The sequence below is a fragment of the Antechinus flavipes genome, chromosome 4 (genome assembly GCF_016432865.1).
Source record: "Antechinus flavipes isolate AdamAnt ecotype Samford, QLD, Australia chromosome 4, AdamAnt_v2, whole genome shotgun sequence".
Lineage (NCBI taxonomy): Eukaryota > Metazoa > Chordata > Mammalia > Dasyuromorphia > Dasyuridae > Antechinus > Antechinus flavipes.
In genome coordinates this window covers 147,325,850-147,353,568 of record NC_067401.1, presented here as the reverse complement: position 1 = coordinate 147,353,568, position 27,719 = coordinate 147,325,850, and the positions used below count along the sequence as shown (strand labels likewise).

The window sequence follows — 27,719 nt, the reverse complement described above, 5'->3', positions numbered from 1 at the left end:
TCCAGTTTTCTACTTTACAAATTCAGTATTATTTTGAAATCCCCTCTCTTTCTCATTCTCTATATCCAATTAATTAACAAATCTGACCATTTTTATCTTTATATCATTTCTCACTTCCACCAACTTCTTCCCTCAGAAATACCATCTTAGGTCAGTCCCTCATCATCTTTCACTAAGATTACTACAACAGTTTGCTAATTTAACTACTGGTCTTTAGTGTCTTTAATCCTTTTACACACTACTACTACTAAAATAATTTTCCTTAAGCACATATCTCATCATGTCACTCCCCTATTCAATATATGTAGTAGTTTCCTATTGCCTCCAAGATAAAATATAAACTCCTAAGTTTAGTTTTTAAAGTCTTATCTGCTGCCAGCCAATCTTTCCAGCTTTACTGGACATTACTCCTCCTCTCAAACTGTGATTTAACCAAATTGGTCCATCTGTTCTTTATACTGTGCATTCTATATCACTTTTTCATATCTTTGTACTGGCTATCTCATAGGCCTGAATACATTGTCTCCTTGTTTTTGCCTTACGGAGATCCTTTTCTTCTTTAAGACACAGTTCAATCACCATCTTCTGTAGTGAAACCTGTCCTGATTTTCCAGTTACTGTCCTTCCTTCCAAAATACCTTGTATGTATATTTTAATTTATTAGCTTTATGTTTTCAGTATATCTTCTTATTTTTATAAATATGAGAAGGCATCTATTTCACCTACAGCTCTCCATTATAGGTGGAATGCCAAACTTCTTCAATGTGTTAGTAAATATGCTGAAGTATTTTTTCTTCATTACTTTTTTTTTTTTTAAACAGGGATGGGTTTCTGGGAGGGAGAGAGAAAAGGTATATAGAGGAAGTATAGGCAACATTTTTTAAAAACAGAAACAAAAATAAAAACAAAAAGAAATTGACCTCTTGAAGAAAGCAGTAGTGTTTCCATTAACTCCACCTTTTGGTTTCCAAGACTCCCTACTTTTTTTTTTTTGCCCAAACAATGACTTGACTAAAGGAACCCAGGGTTCCTAACATTTATAATACAAACAGGGCTTGTTATTCAAATTCTATGGAACACAGGGAGTTCAGCTACAACAAAATCCTTTTTCATCTCTTAGGAGTACACATGGTTTTCTGTATAATGATCTAGTAGAGGCAATAAGTTTAAGAAAAAATAGCTCTATAATGTTATAAAGTATAATTGATAATTAAACTGTATGAGATTGATTTCAAGTTCCACTGAAAGTCTTCTGGTATCAAAATTAAAGGTTCTTTTTTTTAATTAATAAAAATCGAACTACTGCATAAATGCAAAGACAAAGAACTTATACTTAATTTCATTATTATGGAAATACTTTCCCATCATTCCATATGCACTAAATTGTATTAAACCAAGCTAGAATCAGTTATTGTAATAGGGAAAATGTCACTGATCCTTGTACTATTTTTAGCATCTCAAAATTACAAGTTATGCCTAAGTGCCAGGGAATTCAAATGATGTTTTTTTTAATCACTAGGTTGCAAAAAAAAGATTTGAATAATTATAAATTAAAATATTTATTTTTGAAAAGCTATGCCATTAATCTAAATCTCTTAACAAACTTTTGTGGATTTTTTTTTCATACTACTGTTGATCTACCATAATTTTACTGTTGGGCAATTCAGAAAAGAGATAACTGATAACATTGTATACAAAATAAAATTGTATCATATGCATGTCCTTTTTAGTAATCCTCATTTTAGAAATTTTGTTACTTACACAGCTTTATGCAGTTTAGGAGAATAATGTATTTATAGAGAAGACAGTTATGGAATATTCACAATGGCAATTCTATTTGGCAAAAGGTAGATTTATTTAGGGGAATCGGTTACACACAAAATGAAGGAATACGATAGATAAAAGGAATTGTAAATGTGAAATAGAGTTGGGAGAGCATGTGAAAAAAAGTTCCTTGATCCTCTCAATTATCTAGTAGAAAGGGCGCACCCCATGAGGTTGAGGCATACTCTTAGCTAAAAGAGTTAGCTATAAGGAGAGAAGTGGGGTTGAGAAGCATAGGGGAGATACCACGTGGCAAGGGGGGGGGCGATAAAGAGAAAGACACTATGAGGCAGTGTTCTGGGGTAGATTGACCCAAAGGAGGGCAGCAGCCACAAGTAGATTTTATAGGGAAAATTTCACCTCAGGGAAATGACTGAGATTTGTGACAGGGGGTGGGCAAGGTGAGACTGCTTGAGACCTCTATAGAGAGTGGGTCATATAAGGTTTCAGATTGGACCACCTCCCAATAAGGTGGGATCACAAAGCTAAAGTGCTATCAGTGTCTTCTCCCTGCTTGCCTCAGGGATCAATTCTTTAGTTTTTCTTGGTCCAAAACACCATTTTAGGATTTCATCACTAACTACTTCCTTTCCCCCATCTCCCTCAATCTAATTCTAACAAGGTCCTACTCCACAACTACCTACCTCTTTCCCTGTGTTCCCTGAAATACCTGTTTCACAGAAAATAAACTAGTTTTTATCTACCTACAATCTTTTTCTTTCTCAATTCCCTCCAACTTTTTACATTCACTGAAAACTGGAATTCTGATGACAGTACATCATTGCCACTTCCAGACTCTGCTCCTATCAGAATCACTAAAAAAAAAAAAAAAGTCTCCCTCTTTGAGGTTCTTTTAATCTATATTTTTCACCTAATCATCTAATCAAGATTGGTAGACAACAACAACCACCAATCTCTAAATAGTGGTCCTCAAATTTTTGTTCTCAATATCTTTATCCTATTAAAAATGATTGAGGATCTGTCCAAAGAGTTTTTGTTTATGTGGGTTATAGTTATAGATATTGATCACATTAAAAATAAAAACCAATTATGAATTTGTAGACTTTCTGAAAGGATTTCAGAGATTCCGAGGATGCTCTGAACCAGACTTTGAGAACCACTGCTAAGAGATTCTGCTTCCTTCCTCAAAGATTTTAGCGCTTAGCTCATAGTCTTTCCTCCCAAACTCCTGTCCAAGTACTGGAGGGACATCAACAAACATATTGCTATTTGCTCAAATGCCTTAACTTCCTGGTTTCTGAACTTATTCATTTACCATAATCTATTCCTCACCCCACTTCAGATACATACAACAATGGTCATATCCATGATCTTGTCATGTTACCCATCACTGTACCACTTCTATGTTAATGAACTTTGAAAATCCTTTATCTGATCACAATCTGTTGTCATTCTGTTGCTCTGCCTTGGACTCCTAAGCCTTCTTCTTGGTCCACAATATGACCTTTACCCATCCTCAGTTTTTTCCTCAGACTATTACTTCTAAACTGGCTACACTCTCCTCCTTTCCTCATCTTGATCCCTTGGTGAACCAGTTCATTTCTCTTATCCTATCACTGATCTTGTTCTGGTAAACCTTGGGTCACTCTATCATCTGTTCTTTCATTCTCATTTAACACTGATTGCTTACAAAACTGGAGAAAAAAGCACTGCTGACTAAAAATTTGTTACCTAATCTTAACTGGGCCCTCACTGAAGCAAGGTGATCCTTTTATGCCTCCCTAATTCATTCACTCTGCCACTCACCACAGAAACTTTTTAAACCTTTTCATTCCCCTTCCAACTTCCCATGGCTTTCCCCTCCCCACCTCAGCTGAGAACCTTGCTTTGCCTTTCCTGGAAAATCAAAATGAGGCCATTGATCAAGATCTCATGCCCTTCTCCTCATCTCATAGCACTCAGATGCTTTCCATTACAACTCTTCCTTCATCCCTGTCTTACACAAAGAAGTAAGCTTTCTCCTTGATGAAGTCACACCCTTTAAATATAGAAATGATCCTAATCCATCCAGTCTACCATAGCAGATTGCTTATAATATGTGCTCAAGCAGGCTAGCTTGGAAATTTTCCTGAAATTCAGCAGGAGGTCAATAAGTAGAAAAGTTTAGGATAACTGCTATCTCATATTTCCCCAGCTATTTTATCTCTCAATCTGTGTGAGACTCAGAAGAAAAAGCCAGCAGAACATCTGTCAACACAGTACCTAGCACATCTTCAAAATTCAATTAGTAAATTCGTGTAGACTTGTGATCTCTTTCAGGTCTCTGTTTAACATTCCCTCTCCAATTCAATCTCAGGGAACATGCAATCTCAGACAATCATATGCCAAGAAGTTTTGCAAAAAGGAAAAAGATAAAAGAAATAAATCATGGAAATAGCAAGGGGAAGAGAATGTAGGAACATTTTATTTTACCTTAAAATTTCATACTATTTACAAGAACACTGAGTTTCTACTGTGCTTTTTTATATTTAATTTTTATTTTATTATTTTTCTCAATTATATGTAAACAAAAAAATTTAACATCTGTTTAAAAAAATTTTTTTCCCCAAATTTCCTCCCACCTTTTCTTTTCTGTCCACTTCTTGAGAAGGCAAGTAATTTGATATAGGTTATACATGTGTAGTCATGCAAAAGAATTTTTGTTTTGTAAAATCTTAATATTTCCTGAAAACAGGTGTTCAATTCCCAAACTAAATCTAGGCCCTTCTCCCAGACTGTTAAAGATATAATTTATCAAATCTTGTCTGGATGTATGAAAACTAAATCTAATAACTTTACACCAAAGATTTATAAGAATCAATTCCCCATATTGAAATTACAAAGGGTAAGGGGTTGTTTTTGAAGTTTTCTTTTAGTTCTAATATTTCATAGCTCCACAGACATGCACATAGGTTAATTTGTTTATTTTTACAATATTAAGTAACAATACTTGAATTCAAGTTAATTTGTTTATTTTTACAATATTAAGTAACAATACTTGAATTCAAGTTAATTCAACCACTCTTATTAAGCACTTTTATGTCCTTTACCACTGACAATCTTAGGATTTGAAAATCTTCTAGAGAAAAGGATAACTATCATTTCCATATTTAAGGTGGGAAAATAGAAAAATTATGGAACCTATTTAAGGCTACAAGGTAATTCAGGAATACAAATTTTAATTTTTAGTTGTCTAGACTTGAATATTCTGATTAATGTAATAAAGAATTACGATTTCAAAGACTAATTTCTTGATAGCCTGCCACCTAACTCTTCACATATACTATTATCTAGCTAAACTGGACTACTCACTGAACTCGACATACCTCACAAACTGCATTTTCCCACTGCCTGCTCACCCTTCCACCTGCTGAATCCCTCCCCAATCTTTTAAGGTCTAAGAAAGATTCTCTGATCTCCTCAAGAAAAAGCCTTACTCTCCCAGCACTTCACATTGCAAGCACTATTTGCACCTCTTTTGCACACTTACAGATTATATTTATTTAGGTACATTTTGTATTCCTCTCCCCTACTCTCTGAGGGATAGCAGGAGAATAAGATGCTCTGCCACAATCATCTCATTCAATATCTCTTAACTCCTCCAAGGGTTAAACATAGAACTCTATACACAAATGAGGCTTAATAAATGTTTGATCTGAATTCACATTAAATGGGCATCATCTATCTAGAATTAGATTTCTAAATATAACCTAGCTAACTTAATTAATTTAGCTAAGCACATTTTCATGGAGAAATTCAGACAGATTAAGCAGATTGATTTATCATATTCAAGATAAAAAACAACCCAGTAACTGGATAAATTTAACCCAGTAGGAAAGAAGTTAAGCTAGTTCAAATCCCCACAGGAAGCAGTCCCTCTAATCTCAATGGACTTTTAGAGGAAATGCTAAAAAGAGACTTTATAAGGAATATATAAAGAATACTGGTGCTAGTTTTATGTTCTGCCATTCTTTATATTCTCAATAAGGAAAATCTCTCTTGCTTTGAAAAAAAGAACTTTAGGGGCAGCTAGATAGGGGCAGCCACTGCACTAGCTGTGAAGTCAGGAAGACCTGAGTTCCATTCCAGCCTTATTTAAAAGTTGTCACTAGGCAAGTGACCTCGCAAGAAAAAAGGACTTTACTTTTGGGTACTTTCTAAAATTTCAAAAGCCCTACTAGAACTGATTTTTTTAAAATTACAAATTTATTATTTAATATTCATTTAAAATGTTAAGTTTTGAATTCTATTTTTCTTTCCCAATTCTCTCTCACCCATTGTGAAAATAAGAAATGATATCAATTATGAAATCATGCAAAACTTCCTCATTGATTATTAGTTGATATCAAATAGACAGCCATTCTTAATTAATTAAGCTTTTTGGAAATGGCCATTTTACTAGTAAAGACAGCTGGTACAAAACATTGCCCCCAAAACAAGGGAAACATTTCTACAAGTGCATACAAAGTCCAAAGGAATATAGGCTCAAGTATAAAGCACATGATATGTTAAGTGTGTCATAGCTCCTGGAAGTCCTTTTCCTGGCATTTTTGTTCTAACCATGGAGTCATTTTCTTCTAGGCTAGATGCAGAATCATGAGGCTGCCTTTCCTCAGTGTCCAGGTTAACCTTGGCTCCTGATGCAGACAAGACTGCCAGCTGTTCAGGGATACTACTAGAACCCCAATGAAAACTATCCAAGCTCTTTACTCCCATAATTCTGCCTTCCCCAGGTAAATCCTTTCCTTCAACTTGCCTGGAACTCTAAACTGCCAGATACTCAAATGCCCAGGTTCTAAGGTAGCTTGCTGTTACTTTATAAAAAATCTATTGGATGTGACTGGGTGTAAATTAGGACTGAGTCAAAAGAGGTGTTTTCATCGATAAGGTGACAGGGCTATAATTACTAACTCTCTTACATGCTTTTCTGGATTTACCTCTTGCTCTTCTCTTAACCCATAGTATTCTTCATTGTCAGTTGTTTTCGTCTATCTATCCATTTTTCTAGATCTTAGTTCTTCTCTAGACAGGTTTCAGACCATGCTAAAACATGCTCAGTAATTGTGCAGGTTCTAGAACTCTGTAGGACATCTCTGATCAGAATGCTGGCAGATGTCAGGGCTGTTTCTCTGGCCAATCTCTTTCTCTGGGGCCTCCCTACCTCCTTCTATAGGTCTAGCAGGCCATCTTTTTAATTAGTTGTGGTTTATTGTTGTTTATCTTTGGGATCAAAAAAAATCATTATTCAATCTTTTAAGATCTTTGAAAACACTGTGGATATGGGAGGCGCTTTTCTGACTTTTGGGGGCACCTTGTTTAGGTATGTTCCAGATACTTAAGCTTTTATTGGACCTTTCACTGACTTCATTCTGCTAATGTAGCAAATTTAATTGTAGAGAATATAATACTCTGTGACTAATTTTGAAATAAATCCCTGCATTATTAGAAATATAATATAAAGAATAGTTTTTTGAAAAAGTTGTATCTCTAAGGGTTTCTTCTGTTTGTCATACAAAAAACCTGAGAAGAAAACAGTTAATTGCAGTTCCTATCTCTACACCTCAATATAAATAAATGATAAGGAATACTTAAAATGGTGGTAGAGTTTGAAGAAATTAATCAGTATCATTGAATATTTGATTGAATTGAAAAATTGAACTGAACTCCACTCAGTGACCCACCACTCTAAAAGGAAAGTATATTCATATGAAAATAATTCCTAACACATGGCTTCAGTTTCAGTTAAATCCTCTAGAACTAATATTTTTTAAAGTCTAATTTTAGGGTACCACCTCACACCCACTGAATTGGCAAAAATCATTAAAAGTAACAGAACTCAGGTGCAGCTAGATGGTACAGTAGATAGAGCATCAGCCCTAGAGTCAGTAGGATCTGAGTTCACATCCAACCTCAATACACTCAACACTTACTGGTTGTGTGACACTGGGCAAGTCATTGAATCCCAATTGGCTTTCCAGGGGGGGAAAAATAACAGAATTCAATGCTGGCAGTACTTATTCATTGCTTGGAAACTCAAATCTGTAAATTCTTTTTGAAGAGCAATTTGGCAAAATATGAAAAGAATTACAAAAATAATCACATTTCAACAAATATTTTTCCCCTTCTTTCCTCAGAGAATAATAAAAAAATTTTAAAAGGGGGAAAAGGTTAAAAAGCAGTTCAGAAAAACTAACCAGCATATCAATGGAGCTTGACAATACGTGCAAAGCTCTGCACCTCTTCTCTCATACCTCTGCAAAGAATAGAAGGTGTATTTTCTATCTTATCTGAGACTAAACTTGAAAATTATAATTATAAAAAGTTCTTTATGAGAGTAAAAAAAAAACAGGACTAGAAGAAACACAATTATAACCATAAGAGGAAAAATGAATGACAATAAACTAAAAAAGAATCCTGATGGAATGAAAAATGATTTTATACAATTAAATCAAGTAAATAAATAGTTACTAACTAAGTTTGATTAGTGGCATTCAATGTATTATATATAATTTTTAAAAATCCCTGTTAAGGCCAAATGTCAAATATTAAAAGCTTGCTATTTCCTCTCCCCCACATTTTCTCTCCCAAGGCTACAACTATTTTATTTCTTTTGTTCCTCATTTTCCAAAGGTATACTGAATTTTATGTCAACTAGAATGTATCATGTTTTGTGTATTCTCATATCCTGAAAGAAATCAATCCTAAAACTTTTGCAAAGTGGACCAGTTGCTGGGTGAGATGGTACACACTGTAATCTCTACTATTGGAGAGGATGAGCTCTGTTTGGAGTTCTGAGCAGCAGTAGCTTAAACAGATCTGTGAAGCTAACTCCCTGGGTGGGGGTGGAATGTAGGGAGAGACTTGCTTAACTAAGAAAAAGCCAGTCTGATCAGATTAGAAGGAGCAAGTCAAAGTCTTTCATCCTCTCTTCCATCAGTAGAAGGACTGGACCCAGAAATTGTCACCTAATTTTTGGTTTGGGTGAAATAAGAAAACCCAGCTTTAAAGAAAAAAAAATTGTGAAAAAGTTCTCAATGCTATTTCAGGGATCAAAAAACAGTTTAGTAACAATGCGAATTTCTTGTAGGGTCAGATTCTGCACTTTAGTCACATATTAGTTTCTATTTATAGAAATAATGATGTAATTGTGTTGTTATCTAGAGATTGTGAAAGAGCTTCTGTTTATATATTTGGGATTTATTCACACGTTTCTGGCAGTTAAATGTCAGGAAATCACTGTCCCAAAGAGAAAGTCATTTAAAAATTATTTCCTCTTCATTGGAAAGGACAAAAGTAAGCCAAATGGAATGGAGTACATCTCTCCAATCTGGTTTTTCTGTATGTTCAAAAAAGCAAAGCCAAAAATAATAAGTTAAATTTCAAATATGAAGGCCAAAATTAACAAAAATAAATAAATAGATGTCATTTGCATGCTATTAAAAAACCCAACTAAATAATTTCTTTCATCCTGTGCCCCAAACACAGATAATCATAAATGATAGACTTTTTTTTACTGTTCTGATTGGCATTTACTCTGACACTTAGAGCATTATCTTAGGGACTTTTCTGTGGAACTGAGAGTTATGTGTCTTGCCCACTATCACAGATCAGGATGCATTGAAGGTAGGATTTGAATCCTGGTCTTCCTGATTCCAAGATCACTTTTTATCTTTGACAACACACTGCATCCCATATATACAACACCTGTGTTCTGTAAAGAGTTGCTTATAAATATAATATGTATAATCCAAATCATATTGCAATGCAATAGGAGAACTGGTATTTTAAAAATAGCTTGTCAGTGGAACCTTCTATAAAGCATGATATTCTTTTAAAGTTTGAGCAAACTTTCTTTCTATTTTATGTTTTACAAGTCTGGATCTTTCCATTCAGAGTTTTTTAAAAAGCCATAAAAAAAAGAAAGAAAAGAAAAAGAAGGGGGAAAAAGCTATATCAGTCACTAAACCTAAAAGGAAATACTTAAAGTTGGCATCAAAAAAGTATACCAAAATGTCATTCTGTAATATAACTTTCTACCTCTGACTACAAATGGATTCACTGAAAGACTTTTTTAAAAGTTCCCCCATTTCATACATAAATACAATGGCTTTCTAAAAACAAACAAATTTAAAAAGATCAATTTACACATATTTTCAAGAATACATTTGTCCAGAAAGCAAAATTTTCCCTCTATTCATCTTGACTGTGACCAGCAACATCACCTATTACACTAATTCTACCCATGGACATGAGAAAAATGAACAGCTTGCTTATGGTGCCTGGTTACAGAAGAAGGCCCCTAACTGTTAATGTAAGCCAGAAGGCTCTAGGATCAAGTTCAACAACTTTCCCTTTGTGACCAGAGGAAAGGTTGGAATGCTTCACCATGAAAAACATGTGGTTAAGGAGGCAGCTGGTGTTGTCAATCCTCTGTCTGCTAAACTTAAAGAAACCATAAACCTCAGTATTAATTTACACCAACATAACAAAAAATCCAAATCAATCAAAAGAAAAAGGCAACAGCAGATCATTTGCCACCTGGAAAGAAGGGTAGGACATATATTTAAAGTTATTTGAAATGTTCAGATGATTTATAAATGTGACCACACTCCCTCTCCATAAGACCTATAGTATCAGCAATAATAAAAAAACTTGGACTCCAGGAGCTCAAACCCTCTGATGCCCATCTGTAGGCTGAGGATCCTGAAGGGTAGACAAAAGTAATCCAAAATTACAAGAGAAGGATAGCATCAGAGATAATTTTGGTCCCACTTAAATTAAGAGAGCCTTTATTGGCAAGGAAAACTTTGACCATTTATATGGCAACTATGAAGAGGCTGAATTGCAAACAGGTGCATGACCTGATCAAAGCTGCCAGCAGCTGCAGGAACAACCAGCATGGAATATTAATGGTCAGAAGCCAACAGTGCTCTGTGTTTCATCCAACCATCTCAAGGCACTTTCCAAGAATTAAGCTTCACATTCCTTTAAAGCCAGTGCTATCAAGCCATGCTATGCCCCTTTTACAAATGGGCAATATGAGAAGTAGAATGATTATCTAAGGTTACAGACACGTTATATAAGCAGATCATAAAACTCCTCTAAGTCTTAACCTTCAAAACCCAACCATTTACTTATTCTTTACATTCTACCAGCTTTTAGAATAGGGTAATGCATTTATCTAATTTTGATATTAAAAACTAAAATGTGAATGACAGTTCAGCCAGTGACTTTTTCTAAGTTCCATCACTCAATAGCAATTGACACAAGAGTCAAGAGCCAAAAGGTCTATGGCATTTCTGTTTTAAGAATGCAAATTTATTACCAAACCTACTCCAAATGTTTATTGGGTCAGATTTCCCTGGGAATACATGCCAATCTTGTTTCAATACTATATGAAATCTGTCATCATTGCCTTTTCTGCTGCCTGACTGCCACTGACTGATACTGGATATGGTTCTTTTACTTTTAATTGCAGCTTCTTCCATCAAACAAGTACAAGGTTGAGTAAGAGTATGTATGACCTAGGTGCTGGTTCTGTAGAGTAGAATTATACAGTCAAGATTAATTCACTGCAAAAATACTCCAAGATGCCATGTCCTTGCTGTCCTTCCTCAGTTGAATATATTTACCAATATCTCACAACCTGTATTTGAGAACATATACCAATTGATCCTTGGATAGGATGCAAAAGGACAATCTGACTACATTTACTCTTATTGACAGAAAAGAAACAGGGACAGATAGAGAAGATGCACCAAAAAGTCTTCCTCAAAGGGCAGTCCGTGACAGAGCCAAACATGATTCTTTAACTGCTTTAAAGCTTTCCATAAGCTCTGCTTACTCTGTTCTGACACTCCTAGTAATAGGGTAAATAAAAATGCATTTGCTCTTTAGAATTTTTGTAATTGCAAGTACAAATTTTCTTCCATAAATAAAAATTAAATTATGCAGTTTGTTGGATGCTGCAGAAACTGATATATTAGCTATACAATTAGAGGAAAGCCTTTTTCTCCTTAATATCCTTGCAAGCACTCCTGAAAGTTTTCTCTTGTCTCCTATCTAGGTCAACATTTATATATAGAATCCAAGGGGAAAGCTACAATTCTTTAAAGCAGGGGTTGCTAGCATTTTCAATCTTCATAGCCCTGAGCTTTTAGTAAACTTTGATTTAATATAAAAGAAATTAATTTTAGAATTTACCAATAATATACTTCTGTCCTTAGTGGGCTATAAGAAGCTTATCAAAAGAGGTAGGGGAGTATTTAATAAATCACTGTTAACATTAAATTATTGGGGTTTTTCTTGTGGGTATAGATAGAGAGTAAGATACATACACAGATAGACAGATAGACCCCCCTGCTTATTGCAGGCACTATTGTACTCGCCAGAGAAGGAAGCTTAAGTCTCTTCTTCCTGGCATTAGCCACAGAAAAGCTTCTTAGGATATTGTGAATATTATCTATTTATCTATACAACTTTCCTATTTTGCCTTATATTTCTAAATTGCTAGGAAGCAGCCTCCCTGTTTCCAAAATTGTGATACCACTCAACTCAACCTAAGTTTCTTTATAATATCCTGATTCTTGTAGATAATAGATTTCCTATTCTTAGCAGAAATAAGAAGGCGAAGCCCCAAATTCATTCAATCACAGTCCTAAAATCTCTGGAAACTTAAAAAAAAAACCCTAATATCAGCACATCTAGTCTATCAAAAATGGGCCTCTTTTTGGATAAAAAGAGAAAGGCTACTAGCTATATTGGGAAGACCTTTTGAACTGTTTCCTACTTTCCCCTCCCTAAGGACCCTCAACACATTAACCAACTCTCCCCCACCCCTAACACATATACTCATGTGGGAGGAGCACAGCAGGCCTTTGTACTTTAATAGCTGGTGGAAGGCCATTCCTAATTTGAAATCATGAGGGCCCAGGGGATTATTATGCAACTCATCTCCACTCACTTCCCCCTTCCCCTCTATCCCTTTTAGACTCTATGTCACAACCCTTTGTGTCTCAGGTAGAGACCCAATTCAAGGTGAATACTGGAGAAACACTCTATCTCATGAAATCTCTACTGGCTCCAGAGAGTATCCTTTGATATATCTATAAATTTATGTGTGTCCTGTTTCTTTCTCCCCTGGGTATAATGATTAATTTATCACAAATCACTTATTTATAAGGCAACTGCCACTAACCGTGGGAAGCAGTATGAAAAGAAGATCTCATTATTCCTCCTCTTCAACCATTTTCTACAATCCCAAAAAATATCCCTATCTCATTTGGAAAAGGAAGTAGGATACACAATCCCCACTTAGTACTCCAATTATTCAACACTATAAATTTAGCAGAAATGCAACTGAGATTGTGGATAAAAATAATTTTCATTTGTATCACAACCAATCTTATTTCTGTAAAACAGTCTATCCTCAATCTAATTTACCCCAATCCAGATTATGGTGTCGTTATATACCAGTTCTCAAATAATTCTCCCTCTTTACTCATGGAATTCAGCACTTGGATCAGTGGTTTTCTCTCTTCCTCAACTCCTGCCTTCATAGTGAGAGACCTCAAAAGCCATGATACTTCTGCTCCCTCAAACTCCTTACCTTTCCTACTCCACAGGCTGGATTACTTCTTTACTTCCCCTCAAATACAGGGACAATTACATATTGGATCTCACCATTACCCAGAAGTATCCTGTTTTACTAACTATAATTTCTTATCATTCTATGTCTCCCTACACTTTGTTCTTCCTAAATTCATTCTTTAAGACTACCATTCCCTTTACCCTGCAGTACTTCTTTTAGCCACTAGCTATAATCAGACTTCATTTACTTCCATATCAAATTATGTGTTTATGGTTAGCCAATTTCCTTCACTTTCTAATCCTTTTTCTCCTGTTCTATGACTGCTCATCTCTTGTAAAATTTCAGTCTTAGCCAACTCCCATTATCTGTTTCCTTTGTTCTTACTTACCTTAGCTGAACCAAGTTCAAGAAAGTCATCAACCATGTTGAATAGGGGGAAAGAAAGTGAAGGGAATAAACATTTAGGTAGTACCTACTACATGCCAAGCACTATATTAAGTGCTCTACACTTTATCTCCTTTGATCTTCACAGCAATTCTCCAAGATAGATTGTTATTATCCAAATTTTACAATTTAGGAATCTAAGGCAAACAGAGATTAAGTGACTTGCTGAGGGACACATAGCCAAAAACTATCTTAAGTTGGATATATATATTATCCCAATTTTGAATCACCCCTCATTAGAGCAAGGCAATAATTTTAATCCTTCTTAATCACACCTAAAAGTAAGAAGAACCTCATGTTAAACAGCATCAACTTTTTCAGCAAAGAATCAAGATGAGTTGGGATAGGGGAGAGGGAGGGGAAGGAGAGGAGGGAAGGTGTGGGAACCTGGCAAAAGAAGTTTAGAAAAGCTTTTCTAGAGAGTGAGATTAGGGAATGACAGGGTCTAGTGAAAGGTTTTTAAGGATGGAGGATTAGAATGGGTATGTTAGAAGAGATGGAACAGGAGATAGGGAAAGACAAAAAAGTTCAGAAAGGGGGGATTAAAGAAGTAGTAACAATTAGGGTTGAAGAGAGAGCAGGAAGTGACAAGATTAAGGGCAAATAAAGAGGGGTAGGCTTTGGCAAGAAAGACTCTTCAAAGTCCCAATATTGCTCTCTAGAAACCTCTAAACCTCTTTTGTCAAGTTCCCCCACCCTTCTGTCTCACTGACTCGACACCAGTCTTGACTCTTACTGAAAAAGCTGATGCTTTTTGATACGAGGTTCTTCTTACCCTTTCTCTTCATCTTAAATTCCCCACTTTTTCCTTAGCTTCTGATTATAAAGTAAGCTTTTCTCATTCATTCCTCAACCACTTGTCATCTGGTTCTCAATCTCATCACTTGACTGAATCCACTCTCTTTAAAGTTACCAAAGATTTCTTGTCAAAACTGATTATCTTTTTTAGTCCTGATCCTTATCATTCTATCTTCCATATTTGACACTGTTGACTATTCTCTTCTCCTCAATACTCTTTGGGGTCTTCATGAAATTACTCTCCTAGTTCTCCTGCTGTCACCAGTCTAACCATTCTTTCTCAGTCTCCTTTGCTGGTTCACCATCCAAATCATGAACCTAATTGTGCAGAGTTCTCCAGAACTTTGCCCCTATTCTTCTTTCTCTGTCCTCTCACTTTTAATATCTCAATGCATTATATATCCAGTCTTAATCTCTCCTCTGCACTTCAATCCTGCATTCCCAACTGCTTATTGGAAATTTCAAACAAGGATGTCTAGATGACATCTCAAAATAAACATTTCCAAAATACAATCTGTTATCTTTTCCTTAAGAACTATCTTCCAAACTTCAATATTTCTGTTGAAGATATCACCATTCTTCCACTCATCCATCATTAGGGTTGCAAACCCTAATAATCAGAGGTTATCTCTGACTTCTCACTCATCTCTCACTCTCTCTCTTTTAAACTGTGCTTTTTAAATATCAATATCCTTCTACTGATACTATATGGCTTTGAGTAATAGAATATCAGTCTCTAAAGAAAGAAATTAGCTAGTTGACTGTTTATAAAGTTTTAAATAAAATATTTTATATGTGTTATCTCATTTAATCTTCACAATAATCTTGTGAGATTGGTGCTACTATTATTCTCATTTTCTAGATGAGGAAACTGAAGTTGAGAGAGGTTAAGTAACTGTCTGAGGCAAGTTTCAGACCAGGTCTTTTTGATTCCATGCCCAGCATTCTATTCACAATATAAAGGTGTATAGCGAGCACAAACAAACTACAATATATTACTAATGAAGATGTGTGTAGAAACAATACAAGGGATATCATCAAAGATGATCTATTTCCCAGAAAAGGAAATAGGTTTATTCAACAGAGAGAATAATTTTTAATCAATGGCCAGCACTCTACTGCTATTATGCTGTTATCAAGAAATTCACAGGAAGGGGCAGCTAGGTAGCACAGTGAAATAGAGTACTAGCCCTGAAGTCAGGAGGTCCTGAGTTCAAATGTGATCTTGACACTTAACACTTCCTAGCTGGTGTGACCCTGGGCAAATAACTTGACCCCAATAGTGAAGGAAAGAAGGAGGGAAGAAAGGAATTTACAGAAAAGCTACCAAGAATGTTGGGGGATTAATAGCAGGAGAAAGACAAATGTTGCATAGGAAATGAAGGAGTAGAGATAGTATACAATCTGAACCACTGAGGGGAATTCCCACATTCAGAAACTCTCAGATCCAAAAACAGAAGTATATGTAAATAAGGAAAATAACCCAATGTTTAGACAACCAACAAAATACTCTTCCCAATAATTCTCAAATTTAAGGTTAAGGCTGTCTAACACTTCAGGAATAAAGGGGGATGTTTAGCTAATAACAGCTAAAATTTGTATAGCATTTATTATGTGCTAGGCACTCTGCTAAACACTTTATAATTATCTCATTTTATCCTAACAATAATGCTAAAAGGTAGATGCTATTATTATCACCAATTTACAGACCAGGAAACTGAAGCAAATAGAGGTTAAATGACTTGCTCAGGGTCACGTGGTTAGTGAGTATCTGAAGCTGGGTTTGAAGTCAAGTCTTCTTAACTGGGAAATAGAAATATATGCCAGGCCATTAAATTCTGCAGCTTGATACAAAGTCCAAAGTAATGTGCTACAATGGTAGCACAAACCTTCCATGGGACAGCAGAGGGAATATTAGATTCCAAGGCCTCAGGCTCAAATACATTCCCTCCATTACTTATTGTCTGTTAAACCTGTAAAAATCATTTCAGCTTTCTGGGTCTCAATTTCTTCAAATGTAAATTGAAAAAGTTAATTAAATGACCTCTGAGATCCCTCCCAGTTTTAAATTTATGATCCTAACTGGATAATTTATTTATTTTAAAAGTGAGCTTTGCTTCCTAAAATGAACAGATTTAAAGGGGGATGTTAGCTATTTTCACACCAAAAGAAGGAAAACAGGGGACTCAAGTAAATTTTAAACCTATGTTAGAAGAAAAACAGCAGAAAACACTGAGAATTAATTGTGTCCATTTTGCTGATTTGAAGTAGCAGGGACAATTCAAAGGCATGAAGTATTCTGAAATTAACATAATAGTAATAAGTTTCAAGAGTAGGTACTTTCAAGAAGAGGAAAAACAATGGATGCAAAGGGAAATTTGGAAAATAAAAGAACCATAAGTTAGAAGACTAAGAATCTAAAATAGCTGAAACTTCCAAAGGCAGCTACTGTGGTATATGAAAAACTTAAGAGTTAGGAAGATCTGAGTTCCTTCAAACTCTGCCTCAGATATTTAACAGCCATGTGACCCTCTGCAAATGACTTTTAATTGCTAACAAATGCTTTTCATTCATTCATTAATTGGCTTGTGTGACACCAATTTCCCTATGAGTAAATTGACGATTCATAATAGCACCTCTCATACAAGGTGTTGGGAAGATCAAATAAGTAAACATGTCAAGCTCTTTGAAAATCCAGCAAATCATCATCATCATCATCATCATTACACTTACCAGGTCATTCTTCTTAAAAACCTGATAGGATAGGGATAGGGATAAAACATCAATTTTTCAGCTCAGCTCTTAAAAGCCCTACAGAATCTGCCCTCAATCTACCTTTCCACAACCTTCACTCATCAGAATGAACTTTTTATTTCAATCAGACTATCTTATAACTTCTGACAATTTCCTCTTCCCTATCCTAACTCTAACTTCAATTTCATAGCATCACAGAGATGTAAATTAAGGGGCCTGATTCCAACTAATCTAACCTGTACCTGAATAAGAAGCTCTCTGACAATATCTTTAATAAGTATTCATACTTTTTCTTGAAGACTTCTAGAGATGTGGGATGTAATACTTTCTGAAGCAGTCCTTATAGTGAGTAAAAATTTGCTTTTCCCTAACCTCTAACCATTACTCTCTGGGACTTCTGGTTCTGCCTCAAGGGTTCAAGAAGAACAAATCTAATTACTCTTCCACTGATCTCTACTAGTGCAAAAAAAAAAAAAAAAAAAAGCTCCTGAAGCACTTTTGTGTAATTGAACTCACACTATTTGAAATTAAAATTGTGTAAAATATGGTTACTAGTTTCAGCCTAATGAAACATACAGGGCAAATTCAATTAATGTGACCACTTGAAGGGATTCATTATTCGCACCAATAATGATCTAACTAATATCTAAAAGATAGTTGTATCACATACTGTTTCCAGTCTATCAAGCTGATTCTCTTCTTCCTCTCAAATTCTTCCTTGCACATATACCCCTCTTTCTCTTCTTCAGGCCCAACATTCCCAATTCCTTCAACCACTCATCACATGGAATAGTTCAGAGTGTTCCTTATAACCTTGGTCACCCCTTTCTTTGGTTGAACTGCAGTTAGCCAATGTTCTCTCCATTGTGGTCTCCAGAATACAATATTTTAGTGCTATGTCAACCATTAAATCAACTGAATTGTATAGCCTAATGACTACTGGATTTTTCCACCTATCCTTTAGCTTTATCTCACTACATGTCATCTCCTTTATTAGAATTAGAGCTCCTTGAGAATAAGGGATTAGGTTGTTTTTTTATCTGTATTCCTACTGCAGAACATAGTGTTTAGCACATAGTAAATGCCTAAAAAATGCTTTTTAAAATTCATTTCAGCATTGGTTTATGGGATATGAGGTCTTGAATCCAACTACTACCAAACTATGTTTCCAAAGATGGGTAAATGGGGTCCAGGAAAGTTTTTCAGAAATGTATCTATGTTAAATTTTCATTGTGAACACATATATCAAAAATTGGCAAATGCCACAAATCAAGGCTTAATGTATTGTTTTGTTTATTGTCCAGATGAAAGAAAGGGAGAAAATGTTAATAATGCAGATTAAATTTAAAAGTGTGGTGAGCATTTTATTTTGAGAGTGAGTTGTTAAACATTTACTAGTGTGCCCCCCTCCCCCAATTTATCACTAGTTGTGATATTCATCTCCAGATCAAAGGGTACGTACAATTTACTGACTTTTGGAGGTACAGTTCCAAATTGATTTCTGGAATGAAAGGACCAATTTATAGTTCCACCAACAGTGCATTACTGTGCCTCTCCTCCTACAGCTCCTCCAACAATTCTCATTTTATTTTTTTTTTTTGGTCATCTTTGTTGATTTGAAAGGTGTTAAAAGTAGAATCTCAAAATTTTTAAATGTTCTTTTCTCTTATTAGTGATTTATTTTCTCATATGGTGGCAGATATTGCTGTTCAGTCATTTCAGTTGTATTCAACTCTTCATGATCCTATTTGCAGTTTTCTTGGCAAAGACACTGGGATTTTAAAAATGAAGAAACTGAGTCTTCATCCTTATTGACTTCCCTATAATATTTTACTCTCTTTACCACCTTCTTCTCCTGGACACTTTCTCTTCCTTGAGTTTTCGTGAATTCTCTCTTTTTGATTTTCCTCCCATCCATCTAATTGTTCCTTTTGCTGAATTTTTGCTGTGAGTATTCTCCAAATTTCTGTCCTAGTCCCTTTTCATTTTTTTCTCTATATTCTTTCTAGGAATTCTCATCAGCTCCATGAATTTAATTAGTATTTTTATGCATGTTACTCTAAAGCTAAAGATACAGTCTTAGCCTTTCTCTTATCTTATCACACTAACTTTAAATTCTGGTTTTTAGTGAGTTATTTTCTTCATTAGCTTTTTTTACTTCTTTTTTTATATGTCCAATTGAGTTGTTTTGCTCTATGGAATTTCTTTCCATGTCACTAATTTCTTTTCAGTGAGTTATTTTCTTTTTCCAATTCACAAATTCTGTTTCCCTGCACTTCTTGGGAGTTTTTTACCTTTTCCAATTCACATTTCAGGAAGTTGTTTTCTTTTTCCACTTTATCAAATTTTTCTTTTAGCGAGTTATATGTCTTTTCTGTACTCTCTTGCATAGCTTCTCTTTCCTTTCCCCATTTTTCTTCTAGTTCTCTTTTAAGGTTTTTAATAGTCTCTTCTACTATGTTTCCCCGATAATAAGACACTGTCTTATTAAATTTTTTTGGACAGAAAAACACCAGAGGGCTTATTTTCAGGGGAGGGCTTATTTTAATGAACATTGACAGCAATTTTAATAAACAGGTAAATGTGAACAAAAAAAAGTATCTTTATTCAATAATGATCATGTCATCTTCTTCAACAACATCATCATAAGTGTCCATATCCTGAATTCCGTCCTCGATGTCTTGCGCCTCTATTTCCTTCAGAAGAAGTGGACCCAATTTGTCATGTCCAGCAATATAGCTCTCTTTAAATGAACATGTCTTGTCCAGGTAACCTGCTCGTAGTGCCTTGGCGACACAGCTGTCAGTAATTTTATCCCATGACTTCTTCACCCAAATCACAACTTCTTGCAGACAGGGCTTCACAAAGTTTCCACGCTGATTTCTTTCCATTCTATTTTCAATGTAGTCATTGACTTCCATGAGCAAATGGTCCTTGAATGGCTTGTTTATTGCACTATCAAGGGCTGAAGATAGGCAGTCATTCCTGCAGGAATCATTACTTGATCTATTTTTCTCTCTGCAAGGAAGTTCTTCATTTCTTTAGCGCGGTGAGTGCTGGCTGAGTTCTTCTTTTATCCTCCAACATGCCCCCTGAGTTCTTCTTTTATCCTCCATCATGCCCCTTTTATCTTCCATCATGCCCCCTCACTCCCGCTTACATACTGGGTTTTTATGTTGTCCTGCCTCAGGTCTCCTCCGCGGCGCTGCTCTCAATGGCGCCAGCAAGCAAATCACTGGGGAAAGAACAGGATGACGTGCTCATTGCTGCAGCTCTGATTGGATGCAGCTCGGAGCGTGGCGTGCGTTTCACCGGGGTGGGGTGGGGTGGAGGGACGGTGCATACAGAGGTACCGTACTGTAGCGTGTAGTGCAGGGGATCACCTTCACTACAGTAGCAATCTCAATAGGGCTTATTTTCAGGGGAGGGCTTATTTTAGAGGAATCTTACACAGTAAGGGGAGGGCTTATTTTCGGAATAGGTCTTATTATCAGGGAAACACGGTAGGAGAGCCTTTTGTATTGGGGACCAACAATTGTCTGGAGGCTCTCTGCTATTAGCTTCTTCAGGGTTGAAAAGCTGTTCTCTTTCTGTATAGAAACTATCAATCATTCTTTTGATTTTTTAACTCATTTTGTTAAAGCCTGTAGTGTCTGTCTTCAGAGCCAGAAGGTTAGCAGCTTCCTCTGAAGAGCAGTGAAAGGTGTATGGATGGGTAGCTGTCCTGCCAGCTGGTTACAAAAAACAGTGAGGTACTGGAGTGCTCTGGGAAAGAGTTCCCCAGCCGGGAGTAACTCAGGCCTGCAGGGCCAAGCTGGGAAAATGCCCTGCAAAGAATCCCACCCTGTGTGAGATAATGACTGTCCTGGCGCTAGGCTGAGCAGTGAGAGTTTCACTACCCCAAGCCAAAGCCTGCTCTGGGGCTATGGGTATTAGCAATTGAGCAGTGAGTGGATTTGCAGGGACCAGAAGTGTCTGCCCGGGAAGCACAGTCTGCTGGGGAAGTTCTATTGCCCCTGGCTGACCCCCTCACTGTGCAGATTAGCGGGTGCCCAGGCTGTGCCCCCTTGCCATGCAGATTTGTAACTGCCCCCACAAAAGCCCTGAACTGCAGGATGTAGCTGCAGGACTGCGTTACAGTCTGCCTGAGTCACTTCCGGGTTTGAGTGATTACAGCCAGATCTGGTTAGGTTCTGGTGTTTTTTAGAGTACCCTCAGTTTTAGGCTTTACTTTCTCTGCCAGTTTACTGCTTTGTAGTCAAGGCAGAGCAGTTAGCCTATAGCAGAGTTGTCTCTATAATTTCTCTAGCCACAGAGATTCCCCCCTGCCCCTGGTCTGCTCAGGACGCTAGTCTCTCACTGCCTGTGCTAGTTTGTTCTTGGCCCCTCAGGACAAACCTTTCCTGGCCATCTTCCAGATCGACTTAGGCTGGTAAGTTGTAGTGCTTCTAATCTTCATGAATTTAAGCAGTGAAGAGCTATATTTGAGGCTGAATTAAATAGTTGGTTATGAGGGGGATGAGAGGAGCTTAGAAAGTCAGCGTGCCTTCTCCGCCATCTTGGCTCTGCCCCACACTAACTTTAAATTGAATGTCTTATAGGCATCTTAAACTCAACATGTCTGAAATAAGACTCATTATCTCCACCACCCCCCTCCATCCTTCCTGCTCTATCCTCTAACTCCCCGCCAAACCCCCTGCTACTAAAAATTTCTATTATATATTTCTATCAATTTCCTATGTCTTAGATATTAGACCTTTACCAGAGAAGTCTGCTGCAAAGATTTCTTTTTCAGTTAACTGATTTCCCTCTAACTGCACTGATTTTAATGATTATTGCTTTGTATTATAATTTGAGATTTGATACACTCCTTAGTTCCTATTTTTTTCACTTTGCATTGTTTCCCCTTGATAGTTTCTTGACCTTCATTCTTATAGACTAACTTTTTGTTCTTCTTGATGCACTTTAAATATATTTTTCTAATTCTATAAAATAACCCTTTGATAGTTTGATTGGCATGCACTGGCTCTATAAATTAATATAAATGGCAATATAATTTTTATTAGATTGAATTAACCCAATTATGATCAACCAATATCTCTTTAATTATTTAAGTCTGTTATAATAGCTATAAAGAATACTTTTTGTTGTATTACTATAATTCCCAAATGTCTTGGTAAACAGACTTCCAAATCTTTTAATATTCCATAGTCATTTTGAACAGAATTTCTTTCTGTCTTCCTGCTGAATTTTGTTGATAAAAGAAAGGTTGATGAATTATGTAAGTTTATATTTTGTTATTGTTCATTAGTTTCAGTTGTGTCCAATTCTTCATGACCCCTTTTGAGATTTTCTTGGCAGACACAATGAAGTGGTTTGCCATCTTCTTCTGCATGTCATTTTATGGTGAAGAAACTAAGGGAAACAGGCTTAAGTGACTTGCCCAGGGTCACAAAACTAGTAAATGTCTGAGACTGGATTTGAACTCAAGTATACCTGACTCCAGGTCCTAGATTCTATCCATTATACCACTCACTTACCAGGTTTATATAGAACTACATCTTAGAAGTTATTAATTCACCTGATCTTTCAGGTGAGATGCTTAGAGGAGAGATTACTGGGCTTAGAGACAGGAAGACCTGAATTCAAATATGGCCTCAGACTTACCTAGCTTTGTGACTCTGGGAAAGTCACTTAACCCCTTTGTGACTTAATCTGAGAGAAGGAAATGGCAAACCACTCCAGTATTTTTGCCAAGAAAATCTTCTGGACAGTATAATCCATGGGCTTACGAAGCATTGAAAATGACTGGAAGAATGAACAATAACATCTATGAAAAGTGATGATTTTGTTTCCTCTTTGCCTATGCTAATTCATTCAAATTCTTCTTTTATTATAGTTGGCATTTATAGAAAAATATCAAATAACAGTGGTGACAATGGACATCCTTTCTTTCTCCCTAATCCCTAATCATACTGAAGTGCTCCTAGCATTTCTTCATTAGAGATAATAAAGACTCTTTTCACTTGGGAGAAATGCTATTTATTATATTATATTAATTGGTACATTTATACTACTGCCTTTTATATTAAAAATTATTTTGGAAAATGACTCATATGAACAAAAATATTTATAGCAGCTATTTTCAAAGAATTGGAAATTGGGGGATGTCCATCAATTGGGAAGTGGCTAAAGAAGTTATTGTATATGATTGTAATAGAATACTATTGAGCTATAAGAAATGAACACAATGCTCTCAGAAAACCAGAAAGACTTACATGAACTAATGCCAAGTAAAATGAGCAGAACCAGGAGAATACTGTATACAGTAATAGCAATAGTGTATGATGATCAACTGTGAATAATTTAGCTATTCCCAGGAATGCAAAGATACAAGATAATTCTGAAGGACTTATGGTGAAAAATGCTATCCATCTCCAGAGAAAGAACTGATGGCATCTTGAAGCATACTTTTTCCTTTACTTTCTTTATTTTTCTTGAGTTTTTTGTCTGTTTTTTTTTTCATGACATGACTAACATAGAAATGTTTTGCATGACTACACATGTGTAAATCTATAATATAAAATTGCTTGCCTTTTCAATAAAATGTGGGGGAAGGAGATGAGGAGGAAGAGAACTTAAAACTCAAAAATATATTAAAAATGTTGGAAATTGTTTTTTTGCATGTAATTGGAGATTTTTAATTTGGTCATAGTTTTCACAGTGTTCAATAATTTTAAAAACATTTCTCCTTTACCTCATTTCTAGGTCAGTTACCTTTGATACTAAATACATCATATATTCTTCTGATTTTTTGATTTTTTAAATTTTATTTGCATATTTCTTACTTTCTTTTGGAATCAAAATTATTTTGCTCCATTCTGGCTTTTTAAGGTTCCATGTTTTTTTGCCTTAATTTCTAAATTATTTATTCTTTTTCTGATTTTTTCTCAAGGGCTCTAATTTTATTTTTTTAATCTCTTCTTTCATGTCCTCCATACATTCTAAAAGTCATTCCCCCTCCCCGTCTTCCCCCCCCGCCCCAGAGGATCTACTTTTACTTACTGTGGAATTATTTTCTCTTTTTAAGTTTACCTCTTGGTCTTCTCTTGTATTAGGAGCACTATTTTCTCTACTCATGCCTCCAACTTCAATACCCATACTTAGATTGCTTTGAGGCCAAGTTCTACTACTTCTTGCACTCTTAGTTTGGATAGATGAGCATTAGTCCTGCCTTCTTTGCAGTCTGGATGTGTTGCCTCTGTTCTTCCACAATTATGGATAATGATACCTGGTCCCTAGTTCTCTTTGCCCTCTTCTGAAATCCTTCCCTAAAATAAGAAGATGGGCCTAGAGTTGAGAGTAGATACTGTCCTCTAACTCAATCCAGGTCTTATGCCTTCCTTTCTTGGTGGCTCAAAACAGGTATGGGCCTTAGCTCATCTCCTCCTCCTTCTGCAATCAATAACAGGGTTCTGACTTTGCCGCTTGTGCTAGTGTTAATACCTTCAGATTTCCTGAAGGGCTCCAAGGCTCTCTACTTCATCTTCATCTTCTTGATCTCATGGTTGTACCAGGAAATATCAAAGATGGCAATGGTTTTAGCCCTTATTATGAGCTGCCTCAGCAGCTCTGTCTTCTTGAGAAATCCCTGACTACGATGTGGCTTTGTTCTTTGCTGTGGCTCCAAGAGAACATTCAAGAACATGCCGGTCTCAGACTTCCAAGAGGGCCCCTAAAGTTTGCATACAGTACCCCAGGCACCTCTGCCCACTTTGTTTCCTTGGTCAGAGACCTGAAGGAAGCTGGTTGAGCTCCAGCTCCAGCTCTATCAAGCCAAGACTAAGATTCTCCAGGCACATCCCCCAATCACAAAAACCTCACTGGTTTCTGGCTGTTTACTTAGGCAATTCTGGATTGAATGGAGGGATGTACTCTTATTTCTCCTTATTCTCTTATTCCTTGGTTTTATAGACCATTTTTTACTCTGCCACCCTTTGCTGCTCAGTTTCTTAGGCTCAGCTGTCATCTTTTATGTCATCCTTCAAAGCTTGGCTCAAGTTTTCCTTTGTTTCTAAACTGTTCCTTTACTAATGCAGCAGTTCTTTAATCTCTCCATCCTCTGTATTCCTACATTGTTTATCACATGCTATCTTCTAATTTCAAGGGTAATCAAAATGGATGCTCCCTTCACCAAGGTAAGTCACAACTCCTCATTCTTAAATAATTCATAAAATTTTATTTTATTTATTTACTTTATTTATTTAATGAAACGGATGAAAAAAATATCACCTCATGGGCAGCCATATGATGATGAGCCCCTTTACACTTACCTATGTTGTTTCCACTGCAGATCACAGAGGGCAGTACCTTTTAGAGTTTATATGCTACTGAGAACCCTCAAAATGCCAAAGCCTTTTCTATACCAAGATAAGACATCAGGATGTGTCTTGAGTGTAAATATTATCTCTTATTACTAATTACTATTAAATGTTACATATTTATGTTTTATTTCTCCAGCTGAATTATAGGTTTCTTGAGGGTAGAAGGATATGTGGCATGCATCATTTATATTCTTAGCAAAGTCTAGCACAGTAATATTGCTGTGTATTATACAGTAGACATTCAATAATTATTTGTTGAATAAATGAATGGAAGCTGAAAAACACAAGTTCAAAAGGGGAAAATATTATAGAACCATAAAGATTCTTATGTGATCTAGTAAAAAAAAAAAAAGCTTTTATTTGTGGTTTTGCTTTTAATTCCAATACTTTCATTAGTGAATGAAAGTCAGACAAAAGAAGCTTGCATATACAGCTAACATGTCGGTATATTTCAGCTTCGTTTCAAACTACATATTAAAAAAATGTAGACAATAATCTTAGCTATCTTAGCAATGTATATAACTATACTGGTCACTGAAACAATCAACAAAAGTGAATTAAATCTAGGTAACATACCGCTACTGGCCTGTTCCCCAGGAAGTTCAAATCACTGTTCTCTCCAAAAAGATATCCTTCAGGGTGAGTTGAGTCGAATTTTTCTCCTCCCATGATGAAATGGCTAGCAAAATAGCTTCCTAAATAGAGACAAACATTTTTTTTAAAGTAAAATTGAAGCAAAGGAAGGTTTAAAAAGAAAATCAAATTACAACCAAATAAACCTTCCCCCCCCCCCCCCAATTTAGCAAAACAACACAATAAATGGCAAGCCCTCTCCTATACCACTCCCATCCTGATAAGCTAGAAGAAACTAGGATATTTCCAACAGACACTGCAATGATCAGAAGAATGAAAACAAAGCTCAGAATTATCAGGAACACTGTTTAGATAAGCCAGGAAACACTGTCAGACTGTGATAGTTCAGAAGAGATAAAGGGCTACTTCAAAGTCACAAAAGAATACTGAGAAAACAACTAAGAATCCCAGGGTATTATTCCTTTTAATTTAAAAAACTGAATGCGAATTACCACTATGTTTCTATGAACAGAAAATGCAGTTAGTTGCCATTCAAATACCCTTACCCTTACCATTATTCTGTCATATATATCTTCCAAATGATCAGGGGAAGGGAGACGTTGGGGTGTATCAAAACAATCTCATGTTTTAAAAGGCATTTTCCAATTCACAAAAATGTATTGAACACTTATAATGTGGCAAATAATCAACAAGTATTTATTAAGTGCCTAGCATACATCAAGCATTGTTTTAGCTGTAGATGACATAAAGACAAAAATGAAGCAATCTTTGCCCTCAAGGAAACTTAGATTCTAATGGGTAAGTCAGCATGTACACATATATGTCTATACAAGATAAATACAAATCAGCTACAAGAAGGTCTTGAAGAAGACACTAGCAGCTGATGGAACCAGAAAAGGCCTCATCCAGAAAGTGGTCTTCAACCAAATCATGAAGAAAACCAAGGATTCAAAGAAGTGGAAGGTCAAGCTATGGTACATTCAAAGCATGAGGGACAGCTGAGGAAGATTCAGATAAAACAGGGGTAAAGTGTCCTTTGTGGGGAACAGCAAGGATGATGGTATGGCTAGACTACAGAGTTCATAGAAGGGAATAATATGTAAGAAGGTTGAAAAAAGAGGAGACAGCTGGGGTGGAATGTGTAAATAATCAACAGAGTGGTTTGTATTTGATCCTAGAAGTAACAGAGAGGGTACTGGATTTGATTCAGTAGAAGGGCAATATGGTGAATCAATCATTTAATCAACAAGCATTTATTTCATTCATTTATTTATTTTTTTGCTGAGGCAATTGGGGTTAAGGTCACACAGCTAGGAAGTGTTAAGTGTCTG

General features: G+C 36.0%; 1 protein-coding gene across 4 annotated transcripts in view; it reads right to left on the bottom strand.

Annotated features, from left to right (window-relative positions):
• RNF157 (ring finger protein 157) overlaps positions 1-27,719 on the bottom strand; it is a 129,696-nt gene that overhangs the window by 63,392 nt on the left and 38,585 nt on the right. For all 4 annotated transcript variants that reach the window (XM_051994985.1, XM_051994986.1, XM_051994987.1 and 1 more), the window contains exon 2: positions 26,371-26,489. In XM_051994985.1, the coding sequence (XP_051850945.1) occupies positions 26,371-26,489 (119 nt within the window). The remainder of the gene's footprint in view (positions 1-26,370; positions 26,490-27,719) is intronic.